Source organism: Mastomys coucha, unplaced genomic scaffold, assembly GCF_008632895.1.
Source record: "Mastomys coucha isolate ucsf_1 unplaced genomic scaffold, UCSF_Mcou_1 pScaffold21, whole genome shotgun sequence".
Taxonomy (NCBI): Eukaryota; Metazoa; Chordata; class Mammalia; order Rodentia; family Muridae; genus Mastomys; species Mastomys coucha.
The window spans coordinates 178,123,306-178,138,122 of NW_022196904.1; the positions used below are offsets into that span (position 1 = coordinate 178,123,306).

The 14,817-nt window shown below is 42.0% G+C and overlaps 2 protein-coding genes across 6 annotated transcripts in view; one reads left to right on the top strand and one right to left on the bottom strand.

The window, feature by feature from the left end:
• Window positions 1–6,205, top strand: part of Cnnm2 (cyclin and CBS domain divalent metal cation transport mediator 2) — a 152,077-nt gene extending 145,872 nt beyond the window's left edge. Inside the window, exon 9 of the mRNA XM_031390592.1 lies at window positions 5,549–6,205. Within this exon, the coding sequence (XP_031246452.1) occupies window positions 5,549–5,554 (6 nt within the window). The 3' untranslated portion in view covers window positions 5,555–6,205. The remainder of the gene's footprint in view (window positions 1–5,548) is intronic.
• Nt5c2 (5'-nucleotidase, cytosolic II) overlaps window positions 1–14,817 on the bottom strand; it is an 80,739-nt gene that overhangs the window by 16,567 nt on the left and 49,355 nt on the right. For 4 of the 5 annotated variants that reach the window (XM_031390594.1, XM_031390595.1, XM_031390596.1 and 1 more), the window contains exons 4-5: window positions 2,374–2,491; window positions 1,291–1,386 (exon numbers count right to left, since the gene is read on the bottom strand). In XM_031390594.1, coding sequence (XP_031246454.1) covers window positions 1,291–1,386; window positions 2,374–2,491 — 214 coding nt within the window. Of the gene's footprint in view, window positions 1–1,290; window positions 1,387–2,373; window positions 2,492–7,196; window positions 7,256–14,817 lie in introns of all 5 variants that reach the window. The other variant, XM_031390598.1, reaches the window with a different exon arrangement.

The following is a 14,817-nucleotide window of genomic DNA, read 5'->3' on the forward strand; positions in this document are numbered from 1 at the left end:
ACTTATATTTTACTGCTTACCAAAGAGAAAACTCCCAAATTAGCAAAGATAGTGAAGATATACGTATAACTCAGCTGTTTTTACACCACTACTTTTCCTATCCTTACTCCCTCCCTCCTTCCCACTCTCCTTTTACAGTGCTGTGGATCAGACCCAGGCCCTACATTTAGTGAGTGTCTACTACTCACTGTCTTCTACCACTCTATCTTGCCTTCATTCATTCATTCATTCATTCATTCATTCATTCATTTGAGGAAGGATCTCTTGTCTTAGGATGAGTTACACAACAGCCAGAGATCCCCTGAGAAACTGTCTCGGGGAAAATTATCAAACAAACATCTTTTTTTGTTTTGTTTTGTTTTGTTTTGTTTTGAAGACAGGGTTTCTCTGTGTAGTCCTGGCTGTCCTGGAACTCACTCTGTAGACCAGGCTGGCCTCAAACTCAGAAATTCATCTGCCTCTGCCTCCCAAGTGCTGGGATTAAAGGCGTGCACCACGACCACCCGGCACAAACATCTTAGAACTTAAGTCTAAAACTACGTCTAGAGTGTACTTTTTTAGCAAGCTTCAAAATTAGCTTTTTGGGTGCTACATAATTAGAAGACAGAAACAAACTATAATTCCTAATACCTTGACTATGCTTATGAAAGAGATGACTCAATGCTAAAGGAAGAGGTGAGTGTATCTCACCTGTGCGGCAATGCCATGTCACTTACCTACTAAAGTATCAGAAGGGCTACAGAGACAGTGAGACTGGTAAGGCTTGCCACCCGAGCATAAGGACCCAGGCATTCAACAAAGGGTACAGACGCATGCGCCTGCAATCCCAGCTCTAGAGAGGCAGAGACTGCTAAGTTCTCAGCTCACTGACCATCTGGCCTGGCCAACTAGCCCGTATCCCCTGTGACTCCCGCTCAAAAAATAAGGCAGCAAGGGCTGCTGTAGGAACTCACTGCACAAACCTGATGACTTCAATCCCTGGAAGGAAGCTACAATGGAAAGAAAGCACTAACTTCTAAAAGCCGTCCTCTGACCTCCTCACATACACACTGAGGCACAGAGTACACCCCACATACAAACACACAATAATAATAAGTAAAATAAAATATGATAAGATGGAGCATTTCTGGGACACATGCACGTGTGCACATACATTCTCCCTCCCCCCACTCGAGAGGCTAAGGGTTCTCTGTACTCAATCTCTTGTTTCCGGGGCATGTGCACATGTGCACATTCCTCTCCCCCACCCCCCACCCCTCCCTCAAGAGGCTAAGGGTTCTCTGTACTTACCCTCTTATGAAGTTAAATCCATGAGCACAAACCAAGAGGTTTCCATAGGCATCAACTTTCAAAAGATTTCCATAGAGTGTGTCAAAGACAAGTCCTCTGCAGGAAAGAGAGACAGTGACAGTGCAAGTCATGCATCAACTGTGTGGGTGCAATCACTGCACAAGCCTCACCTACCTCAAGCCCTGCAGCACCTCAGCCATACTCCCCAAACAAAAGAACTGTCTATGCTAAGTACGTACGTGCATTTTAAAAAGTAAACTGCGGGCCTGGAGACACAGCCCAGTTGTAGTGCACGTGCATACTGTGTTTGAATCCCTAGGACCCATCCCAGTCTTGTGGAGGCAGACGGAAGGTGGGACAGGGAAGATTCTCAGTGCAACTAATAGTATTTATTCACTATGTACTGTTCTGGAGTATTGGCACCATCAAACAAGCATAAGTTACCCTGACTCTTAAGGAAGCTGCTATCTTTCTACATTAGTCCTTAAATTTCTTTGGACATTGAATTGCTTGTATTTCCTAGTATTCAATGTTACAAGTAGAACAAATGTGACAGTATTTCAAACAAATGTCTTTCATAATCTTAACTCTTTCCTATCAAATCCAGAAATGCAAAGTGCCAAAAGGTTCTCCCCACCAAGTTAAATGTATCTGCAGAGCATAGCTGCCCTCCAGAAGCCAGCAGCGGGCAGATAAGACACCTGTGCCCAGCCTTCAGCCCACCTTAACTAGTGGGCTTCTCGCCCACCAGTGGGTCTTCGTGACTCAGCTCTCTACTCAGAGCACAGAGAGCTGAGCACTAAGTACTTGGGGGTCTGAAGCAGGAGCAGAAAGCTCAAGTCCAGCCTGGGATACATACTGTTGAGAGAAGTGGGAGGAGGATGGGAGAGAGAGAAAAAAGGGAAGGGGGTGGAAAGAGGAGGGAGAAGATGTGCAAAGAAAGAAGAGGGAACACAAAAGAAACAGTGGCAGATGACTGAGTAAATGTATGGAGAGTTCTGCTAATTTCAAAATCAACAGTATCATTTATTGTTGCAGGGACAGGGAAAGTGGTTTTAATTCAAAACTATCTTGCAATATTACCTGGTAGGGAATGTAGAATCATATGCAAAGCTGAGCAGCTCCTGAGGATAACCAATGGAAACTAATCTCTCCACAGTAAGCTCAAAGCCAAGGGATTCATACTCCGGAGACTTGTACACTGCACAAAGAGGAGGCTCATTAGTCAGCAGGAAGGACAGCCCATGAGAAGAGAGGCCAAGTGAATGGTTTTTCCCAACTCCTCCCTTCTTCTTTCCCCTCAAACTCTGTATTCTGTATTATAGCCTGTAACTAAGGAAATTCAGCCACTAGCAGAAGCAGGCTCTATCTGAACAGTTTTAGCCTTTTATAAACACTTTCCCTGTATCTACTCTTTGATTCCCACAACTTAGTGCTGGGGAGGGAGATCTAATTCTACACAGCTATGACATTAATATGAGACTGAATAAACAGCAGATTTGGTAAGAGATGTGTGTATCTGTGGAGGCTTTACTGTCGCTGCAATATTCAGAACAAGCTTTTCCTCTTGTCTTTACACTTTAATTTTAGCTTTTTCTGGTAGTTGCTCTGTGGTCTGTCTGTCAATGCTCTGCCTGTCAAATGCATTTTATCCGCCCAAACAGCTGTTAGGCCTAACACTGCTACAACCTGCAAAAGCATTCTTGACGAGTATCACTGCAAACAAACCATAAGAAAACACATCCAAGACAATGAGGAAAATCTATTTTGCAAACCAGAAATTAAGACATTAAAATTTGGCTCATCAGACACGGTCATCACTATGGTTGCAGCAAGTAGATACATGTAAATATGTGTGTAAAACTACTTATTTCTCCCAATCTGCTCCATAAACATAGTTTACTAAAAGCTAAATAGCACAGGTGTCAGGCTGTGGGGTTTCTCTTTACTATGTCTAAAATTTTACACAACAAAAGAGCTTGAGTGTTATCACTGCAGCTCAACAATAAAATGTCACTTCTTCAAATATACTTCTTCCAATTGGTACACTTAGGTTAGCAACCTTCCTTGTTTCCAGCCGGCAAGTCCCATTACAAAAGCCAATACAATTTCAGAAACCTGTTATTACTAAACGCCAGCCTAGACAAAGTTAGCCACCCAGTTCTCAGTCTCATGAACCTGGTCTCAACTCCTGTCACGTCATTACAGCTCTCCCATCTACTATTATCATCTTTAGCCCACAGTCAAACTGGACTTTGCCATTTGTTTACCTATTTAAACTGGTAGTGCTAGGTCTCTCACATCCAGGACAAACTGCTAACTTGTTGTGCCTATTAACATATCAAGGTCAAGCCTGGGTACCAGTCTCCTAGAGTCCTCCTGGCTGGCGGAGTGCCAGCCTCTGCCCTGGACCTCCTCAGGAACCTTCCAGCCTCTGCCCCGGACCTCCTCAGGACCCTTCCAGCCTCTGCCCCGGAACTCCTTAGGAACCTTCCAGCCTCTGCCCTGGACCTCCTCAGGACCCCTCCAGCCTCTGCCCCGGACCTCCTCAGGAACCTCCAGCTGCTGTTCTTCCCTAACGTTAACTCTGGATATTTTCTTTTCTTTTTTGGTTTTTCAAGACATTTTCTCTATGTAGCCTGGCTATCCTGGAACTCACTCTGAAGACAAGACTGGCCTCGAACTCAAGGAGAGCCACCCGCCTCTGCCTCCCAAGTGCTGAGAAAAAGCAGTTAAGGCTTCTTTCCTCCCATAACTTCTACTTTAGCCTCTCTACCTATGCTATGCTCCCTCAAAACAAAAAATAAATCCTGAAGCTGTCAACACAGAATTCCACATGTGTCAGATGTGCCTGTGCAGAGGTAAAGGTAGTGCTGTATGCTCACATTATCAACAGAGGAAGAGCTGGTGACCAGTAAGGCATGGCACCCTGCTACAAAACTCATTTACATTGAAAAACAAAAACTAACATTCTTCACCTACCTTGCCCAGCCATGATGTCATGTCAGTTGTAAAGCCCCTTTTGACAAAATTTCTAAAAACCCAAATTAACTTCCCCATAATAATCAAAATCCTACTTAATTCAAAAGTATTCAAGGAAAAAAATCCAGTACAGCTGACTTTTTTTTCCTTCTAGGATGTAGCTCATGTGAAATATTTGTCAATTATTAATATTTCAAGAAGGATAATTTGCTGAATATGCTCTCAAAGTGAAGGTTAAAAACTAAACCTGGGGCTGGAGAGATGGCTCAGAGGTTAAGAGCACTGGCTACTCTTCTTGAGATCCTGAGTTCAATTCCCAGAAACCACATGGTGGCTCACAATCATCTGTAAATGAGATCTGATGCCCTCTTCTGGTGTGCAGGCATACATGCAGGGAGAATAATGTATACATAATAAATAAATCTTTAAAAAGAAACAAACTAAACCTTATTCCCCAACCACTCTCAAACTCATGCCTAAATTGACAATTTTCTGTGGTTGATGAGTCATTATGAATTGAACATTATGTCCGTGAGACAATCTGAACTGAAGGTCAAATTGATTTAGCATTATTTTTCTTATTAAAGATTTTAAATTAAAATATAATTACATAAATTCTCCCTTTCTTGTACTCCCTCCAACCCTCCTGTGCTTTTCCAAACTCCCTCCAAAATTAATGGCCTCTTATTATTGTTGCATATATACATACCAATGCATATATATATATATATATACACACACATACACACACATATATATGTATATATATATTTATTATATATAAATGTAACCTACTAAGTCCATTCAGTGTGGCTTGTATGACTATGATTTCAAGGCTGACTACTTTGAATTAGATAATCAATAGGTGCTATCCTGGGGAGAGGGTAATTGTCTATCAATAGTCATTAGTTGCCTCCTGTAGTCCTCTAATTACTGTGGAATCTGTAAGAGTTCTCACTTCTAGGTTAGCATGTCTAATGGCACTGTTACTGTTCAGGTCTTAGGCAGCTATATTACTGAGGTGTTGTGAGTGTAGCTTCCTGGCACACCTAGGAAACAATCTCACCAGTGAAAAATATAGAAAAATAATTCTAAATCCTAAAGAAACAACAGTAAAACCAAAATAGCATATTTGCACTGTGTTCAGAGGGCAAAACTTGTCAAATATTTAATGATGGTGACTTTCTATAAATTCGTCTTAGAAACACGAAGTCTCCTTTGTCTAAGTCAGTTCATGGCACTTCCTAGAAATGTGATGAGCCTTCTGCATTCACAGGCCTGAGCTGGATTCAAGTGTACCTGCGTCTCAGCATTCACGGGCCTGAGCTGGATTCAAGTGTACCTGCGTCTCTGCATTCACCGGCCTGGGCTGGATTCAAGTGTACCTGCGTCTCAGCCAGAGGCCTTGTGTTGGGTCTGTAACTGCTGCTATGAACGTCTAGATTATTCAGGCCATCAAAGCATAAGCTTGAGTGCTGAAGCACACTATACTCTTCTCATTTCTTCTAACTGGACTAGAACAGACTGCCCTAGTCTTGGGTGGGAATGGATTTATCACAGAGAGTCCAAGTACTTCTTTAACAAGCCTATCTATTTCACCAAGCTCTATATTAATCAGCAAGATGGACAAGCTACTGACATCTCCTCCTAAGCCTCTCAGATAGTTGTTTCAGCAGTGCACACTCCCAGACCACTAAACCACCTGTAGACCTATATCAAACCCAGCCAGAGCTGAAGGCACACAACTGTCCTTCACACAACAGGGCTGGAGATGCGTCTGCTAAATGCTCCTTGGGAAAAAAACAACACTTATTCTGACCCGGTGGCAAAATGTCCTGAAGCTTATGCAGTGCTGTCCTCCTCCAAAGATAAAGGTGAAGAAGCACTGAGACAGAGGCAGGCACACCGTGAGTTCAAGGACAGCCTACACACGAGCTTCAGGCCAGATAGGGCTACTGAATGTCATTCTGTCTCAAAAAAAAAAAAAAAAAAAAAAAAAAAAAAAAAAAAAAAAAAAGAAAGAAAGAAAGAAAGAAACAAGTAAACTTCATCTTTTTCCCCCATCAACTGAGCCCTTTACACTGGCCACAGACCCCTGCAGGGATCAGCCTCTATCCCTTTACACTGGCCACAGACCCCTGCAGGGATCAGCCTCTATCCCTTTACACTGGCCACAGACCCCTGCAGGGACCAGCCTGGATCCCCTCAGGCTGCACAGCTCTATGCCTTCCCACAGATGCAAAAGCTCTAACTTCAGTTTTTCTCATAAAACTAGAAAGCGAATAATCCAAAGCTTTGAGCATCGCTCTCACAACCAACTTCCCAGGGTTCCAGCACTGGACAAGTCTCTGAGTATGGCAATCTCACATGAACTGCTTACTTATTCTTGGAGGAGATTCTGTGCCTAGCCCAATTTACCCAAAATCCAAAGACAAAGAGAGAAATTGTTTTAAGGGCCAAAGTCCAAAAGAAATAGGAAAAAAACAAAACAAAACAAAACAAACCACCACCCTGCTTTAGCCACTAGGACAGCACACAGTGTTCTCAGCTTACGTAACAAGACTATAAAGAGAACAGCCAAAGCTTTGAAGGTTGAAGCTACAGAGTGCATTTAAAGATATTCTTTACTCAGTAATCTGCGAGGAAAACCAGCTCTTCAAAAATAACTGCACGCTGTGGGGATGGAGCTGTGGGCTCTGCTCTGTGTGGAAGCTGTCCACCCAACCAAAACAGAGCTGACATTAGCAGAGAATGCTCTCTGGACTAAGGAAAGTTTCTGCCAGAAGCTAGGAATGCTTATGCATCTTTTACCATTGTCACAAGACACACTGTGTGAGGAGCTTAGAGACTTTAGAGAACTAAAGGGCAAACCTCTACAGAGGCTGCAGCCCGGCAGAGTCCTGCTGCCCAAAACGGGAACTCACATGAGGCAGATGCAGGTAGTGTGTGCCACTCCAGTCTTGAAGGAGTTACACTGGCTTTCCTGTTAAAAACAAAACAAAGCAACAAAACAAAACAAAACAAAAACAAAAGCTGGTTTTAAACTGTTGTGATGAGCTGGAAGGGAGAGACAACATCTGGAGATAGGCTTACAGGAGTGGCCACTGCCCTCCAGTTTAAGAGCCTCGAACCATCACTGGCATTAGCTCTAACTGGCTATAACAAAATATGGCCACTGAACATAAGCATAAGTATTGTGTATTATTTCTTTTTCTGGCAACCTGGGTTAGGAATACAAGCCAAGTCTGATAATGAAATTGTAGGCCAAAAGATTAAGAGAGAACTAAGTCAGTTAGCCTATGTTTGTTTACTTCAGCAGCTTTCAGGGCCTACTACAGAAGCTGACTGGTAAATGGTGCTTAAACTGGACTACAGCTCGGAAGACTGATTTAAGAAGAAAACAAAAAAACAAAGCGACCCCATCTTGCTTTCAAGTATCTACTTATGCTGAATCTCCCTACACCAATCTTCTACCTTTCAACACCTAACCGGCATCTTACATGCACCATATCATATCATATCATATCATATCATATCATATCATACCAGCCTATACTGCTAAAAATCTTCATGTAGACATTTCACTAATGTCTACATCTCTAATGAAAGTTTAAAACTTTTCATTTTGGCTGGGCGGTGGTGGCGCACGCCTTTAATCCCAGCATTTGGGAGGCAGAGGCAAGTAGATTTCTGAGTTTGAGGCCAGCCTGGTCTACAGAGTGAGTTCCAGGATAGCCAGGGCTACACAGAGAAACTCTAACTCGAAAAACCAAAAAAAAAAAAAAAAAAAGTTTCATTTTGTCAGTGGACTTTTTTTTCTCATTAAGTAGAATTATAATACTAGACTTAATAGTTAAAACAAATATCCCAAAATAAGTGAGTTGAATGTACATGTGTATTCTTTAAACATACGGGTACTCTTAAGGTGCGCATTATGTCTCACATTATAGTGGAGACTCCTCTAAGTCCTGGGTTGTGGCTCTCTGTTTTTTACGTAAAAGGAAGATGGTAATCGTAGGAATAGCAGAAATGATTGACGGTAAGTACCTAAAAATACTAAAGACATTGCAACTAGGAGAGACCATCACTACCAGACAATATGAACAGCAGTAAGAGAGTCCACCTACCCAAGAGGTCATCAGCCTTTAGGTTGTATATGAAATCAATATCAATGTTCTGTATATTTAATTACTAGGGTATGTAGCATTACTCCTCTGTAATTATAACTAGAAAACACATTAATGAGCATTTTTGAAAGAGAAAATACTAATAAAATCTTCTTAGTTCCACATCAACTGTTATCAGGACTTTTTCTACTATACAGAACAGCCCAAAAACTGTAACCCAGCAACAGGCACAGGGAACAACTTTTCTTTAATCCAAGGGATTACAAATGATCTAAAAGTTTGCAGATCATAGGACACATTTAGTAATATGTTTTAAACCCTCCAAGTTACTAAATATGTAAGTAAATAAGTGAGCCTTAAAATACTGCCAATATTTCCATTCTTGAAAAACAAAATTAAATTGTAACTAAGAAACTTACTTGTTTAAAAGTATCAAGCTAGAGAGCAGGGAAAGTGGCCTAGTAGTTAAGGGTGCCTCCTGCTCATCCAGACCCTAAGCTGAGGCCCCAGCACCTCTATTATCTGACGCTCTCGCTCCAGGGCTTCCAGAACCTCTTACTGTTCTCCTCTGTAACCCACAGACGAGAAGCTTCCATTCACTCAGGTACATGTGTACATGGTTATTTAAAAAAGTATTAAGCCAGATATGATACCATGGGGATGTCTTCTAGCACTTAAGAAGACGAAGCACAACTGTCTTGAGTTCAAAGCCAGCCAAGTCTACACAGCCAAATCTAGTACAGGCCAGGTAGGGATACATAGTAAAACTCTAATGAACACACAGGCAAGCAAACAAATATAAATGGGATTTTAAAAGACTGTTTAATATATAAAGAACTCAAGAAATTAAACACCAACAACCCAAATAATCCAGTTTAAAAGGGGCGGGGTACAGAGCTAAACAGAAATCTCAACAAAGGAATCTCAATGGCTGAGAAGCACTTAAAAGAAATGTTTAGCATCAAAAGTCATCAGGGAAATGCAAATCAAAACAACTCTGAGATTCCATCTTTACCTACCTGTCAGAATGGCCAAAATGAAAAGCTCAAGTGACAGCTCAGGCTGGTGAGGATGTGGAACAAGAGAAGCGTTCCTCCATTGTTGGTGGGAGTGCAAACTTGTCCAACCACTCTGGAAATCAATTTGGCAGTTTCTCAGAAACTAGTTCTCCCTCAAGACCCAGCTATGAAACTCTCCACCACAGCACAAGGACGCTTGCTCAGTGCTGTCTACACAGCAGCTTCATTCCTAATAGCCAAAAGAGGGAAACCACCCACATGTCTCTCAACCAAAGAATGGATTTAAAAAAAAAAAGGTGTTACATTTACACAAAGGAATGCCGCTCAGCTATTAAAAACAAGGACATCCTGAAATTTGCAGGCAAATGGATGGAACTAGAAAATATCCTGAGTGAGGTAACCCAGACTCAGAAAGACATGGTATGTACTTACTTATAAGTGGTATTATCCATAAAGTACAGGATAATCATGCTACAGTCCCAAAAAACCTGGGTAATATGGAGGTCCCAAGGGAGGATGTTTGAATCCCACTTAGAAGGGCAAATAAAATAGACATCAGAGGTGAATGGAGACAGGGAACTGGGTGGGAGAGGGAGTGGGGAAGGGAATAAAGGCAGGGATCAGGTGTGGGGAGAGCCTAAGAAAAAGAAGGGAAATTGGTAGGGACAAACAAGAAACCTGGGAAGGGGAAGCTCCTGGGAGGATATGGGGGAACCCCAGCTGAAACTCCTAGCAGCAGGGGATATGAAGGCTGAAGTGACTAACTCCTACAGCTTCCAGTGGAGGGAGGGGGGCACCAACCTACCCATAAAACCTTTGATTCAAAATCTGCCCTGCCTACAAGATGTGCAGGGATAAAGATGGAGCAGAGATTGAGGGAGTGGCCCAACTTGAGACCTACCCATGGGAGAGAGCCAACCCCTGACACTATTAATTAATGCTATTGTGCTACGCTTACAGACAAGAGCCTAGCACAACAGCCATCTGAGAGGCTTCACCTGCAGTTCTGGAAACAGATGCAGAGACCACAGCCAAACATTAGATAGAGTTTAGGGAGTCTCATGGAAGAGTTGATGGGGGGAGGAAATCAGAGGGGTCAAGGACACCACAAGACCTAAAGAGCCAAATAACCTGGGCCCATGAGGGTTCACATAGGCTGAAACACCAACCAAGAGCATGCATGGACTGGACCTAGGCCCCCTACATAAATGTAGCCCATGTGCAGCTGGGTCTCCATGAAAGCTCCCTAATAATCGGAGCAGCGACTGTCTGGGACTCGACTCTGTTGCCTGCCTTTGGATCCCTTTGCCTAGCTGGGCTGCCTTGTCTGGCTTCAGTGGGAGAAGATACTATTACTCCTGGTAAGACTTGATGTACCAGGGCAGGTTGGTACCTGGAGTGGGGGGTCTTCTCTGAGAAGGGGAGGGAGAAGGAGGGAGAGGAAGGGCTGAGAAGAGAGGAAAGAGGAGGGCTTCGATCAAGATGTAAAATGAGTGAATAAATAAAATAAAAGAATGTTTATTGTAAAATAAAGGGGAAAATAATGACTTAATTGAAAAACTTCCTCTGAGAATATCTACACACTTATTAGGACTTTGTATCTTCAGTACTATTTAAGACAAAAAGCAAAAAACAAACAAAACCCACTGAGCAACATCAAAACTGAAACATTTCTGAGATATTTAAAAACCAATGCATTCCCCCCCCCCAAAAAAAAACCTAATAGCCTTTATCCTGAAGGCACTCACAGCTCATGCTGTACTATGAGGACAAAAAATTAGGTATTTTTAAGTTTCAGAAGATGGCATAACTTTAAAAGGTATAGTCTGGACAGAAAAGGTGCCAATGACCTCAGTCTAGGAACTGTCTGTCTGTCTATGCAGGCTCTAGCAAGGCTGATGCAGGCTCTAGCCTGGCTGATGCAGGCTCTAGCCAGGCTGATGCAGGCTCTAGCAAGGCTGATGCAAGCTCTAGCCAGGCTGATGCAGGTAACTGGTTTTGCTAAGGCTTCTCAGGCAACAGTCCTGAGATTCCAACTCTGTAACATCTCTACACACCTACTGTCACGGTCAGAAAACATGACCTCAAGTATGTGAAATGGTTAAGGACAGGCTCGAGTCTTGCCTAAATGAAAAAGTCACTATTAAACTATGGCTGACTTGCTTGACAGAATAAAGATCAACTATTGCCAACCTAGATGTTTACCTCTGATCTTTCAGTTTTAAAATGTAACCTAGTTCATCAAGCGTTAAACTCACATTCTTTGAGCTAGCTGTAGTTGGCCAGCTGCAGGAGGTTCACGCAGTGTACCTGTACTTTAAGTCACAATTTGTAAGCATGGTTTCCAACTCATCTGTAATTGAATCAGATATGGACTAGAACATTTTGGCAATACTTGCGGTTCCGAATGCACAATGCCAAAGTCAATTGAGAATCAACTGAAGTATTTTAGGCAGTGGCTATTCATCCTGCATGACAGGACTTCACTGCAACCTTGATCTAAACATGTGGCACTTTCCACGTGCATGTCACATCACACGACAGGCTCAAACATGAGACTATTATATACTATCTATGAGTCAGTATTTTTACGGTATATAGTTTCCTGTTCTTTTAAAAATATAATGGTTTGATTACACAAGTACTTAAAATATATTCATACCACAATTTCTCAGTATGTACATATGAAATGCTAGATGGATACAGTTAGATTTTTATTTTAAAAACTGTTATTGCTGACTTCGCTTCCACCTTTAAAATATTAAATGCAGGGCTGGAGAGAGATGGCTCAGCAGTTAAGAGCCCTGGCTGCTCTTCCAGGACTGAAGTGTGATTCCCAGCACCCACAGGGCAGCTCACAACTGCTATAACTCCAGTTCCAGGGGATCTGGCATCCTCACGCAGACAGACAGAAAGATATATTTGTAGGCAAAACCATCAATGCACATAAAAGCAAATAAATCTTAAAAATAGATATCTAGATAGATAAAATGTTAAGTGGATTTTGACTTGAGATTAGGGCAGAATTTCTGAAACTATCCTAAACATACTTCTGTGACTTTATACTATGTATATGAATACTTTATATTATATATCTATATGATATTTACTATATATGTACATGAATCGGTGTTCTCAACATGGTGACTATACAATCAAACAGTCCAATGTTACTGTATAGTACTGCATTCAGTGTCTGGCCAAGGCCAGACATGACACATGCCTTTAACCCCAGCACCTGGAATGGAGAACCAGGCAGAGCTCTATGAGTTTTAAGGCTAGCTAGCCTGGTCTATCTAACAGGTTTCAGGCCAGCAAAGATAACAGTGTGGGAGCACATAGGCATTCTGCCAAGACTTAGTTCTTTTGTGTAAAAGTTAAAACAAATATGTATCTAACAAGGTAAACAAATTTGCCTTTGTCTTTAATAAATGTATACCAAAGAAGTATTTTAAACTAATTTTAATTATTTATTATCAGTAAATTTTTTGTATCCCTATTTTATAGACCCGTGTACCCAAGGCATGTGAAATTTTTCAGGTATAAAAGGGGAAGTAAAGAGAAGAAACTTAAGCAGCTCTGCCTTCATAACAGCATCCTATTTTTTTTAATATTCTTATTATCTCCTTCCAAGAGTCTTAATAACTAAAACTCAGGTACATAAAAAGTTGAAAATAAAGATGAAAGTAAGTTTAGAAACCACAAAACATCCCAGAAGCTTTAAGAACTAAAGAGCCAGGGTGCAGTCCCTGCAGTGGCAGACAATCACTTCCCCTGAATCTGATTCCTTTCTAAGACTGCCAACACAAAATACTCCAGTGACAGAAAAGAACCTGCAGTCTCAACACTAGCTAGAGGTAGGAGGCGACAAGTTCAAGGTCGCCAGGCAGTGGTGGTACATGCCTTTAATCCCAGCACTTGGAAGGCAGAGGCAGGCAGATTTCTGAGTACGAGGCCAGCCTGGTCTACAGAGTGAGTTCCAGGTCAGCCAGGGCTATACAGAGAAACACTGTCTCAGGGGGGAAAAAAAGTTCAAGGTCATCTGTCCTTGACCATATAAGAAGTGTGAGGCTAGCCTGTGGTACAGAACCTGTTGCTGTCTCCCCACAACAAAAGTTAGAAGTACCAAGTTTTATGTATTTGCACCAGAAAGGGGAGACAAGTACTGTGAGTGAAGATAGCTGCTGGGCAGCACGGGCAGCATGGGCAGCACGGGGATACTGCATACATCTCCTTCAGATTGTTTTTCTCCGTGCTTGAAATGCCTCTACTGCAGCGAGTGTGGTGAGGATATACAATTGCTGACAGAAACTCTAGTCCAAGTAAACAAGCCACACAAAAAAATGTTCATTTAAACCAAGAAAGTTGAGTCCACTCCAGTAACAATAAAATGAAACCAGAGTGCATCTACTGAGTATTTATCCGAAGTCAATGACCAGATACTCGGCTAGCAGCGGGATAGTTTTTCTTAATTTCTGCTCTAGTACTCTTTAATAGCTTTATGCTGATGCTTCTCCTTGTGCTTAGGAGTACTTTAAAGTACTTAGGTTTGAGATCATTGGATTTCACCTACAGCAGCTTAATGACACGGCACAGAAACAGACAAGAGCAATTAAGGAGCTCAAATGTAGTTTCTAGCTATAGTTGAATGAGAGCAGCCCCACAGGCTTATATGTGAATGCTTGGTCACCAGAGAGGAGCACTATTAGACTAGGAGGTGTGGCCTTGATGGAGGAGGTGTGTCCCTGGGGGTGGGCTCTTAAGTTTCAAAAGCCCTTGTCAGGCCCAGGCTCACTCTCTGCATGTGGATCAGGATGTAGCTATGAGCTACTGTTCCAGTGCCTGCCTGCAGGTTGCCATGCTCCCTGTCATGATGATAATGGACTGAAACTGTACGCAAGCACTCAATAAAATACTTGCTTTCATAAGACTTGCCTAGGTTATGGTGTCTCTTCCCAGTAACACACTAGCCAATCCTTAAGATTTTTTTAATAACTTTATTTATTTTTATTTCATGTACATTAATGCTTTGCCTGAATGTATGTCTTCGTAAGGGTGTTGAATCATTTGGAACTGGAGTTATAGACAGTTTTGAGCTGCCACATGGGTACTGGGAATTGAACCTGGGATCTCTGGAAGAGCAGCCAGTACTCTCAACCACCCAGCCATCTCTCCAGCTCCTCCTTAAGATTTTTCTAATTGAGAAAATACAATTAATCTTAGCATTTAAAAATACTTGAAATAAGCTATATAGTAAGACTTTATTCCTTTAACATTACTTCTAATAATTAGACTACGTAGCCAACATTCTAGCACACAGGAGTCAGGCTCACTAGCCCCCAACCTGAGAAGCTATTGACTTTTAATGGCCTCTAGCATAGAGACAGTCAGTTTTTCTT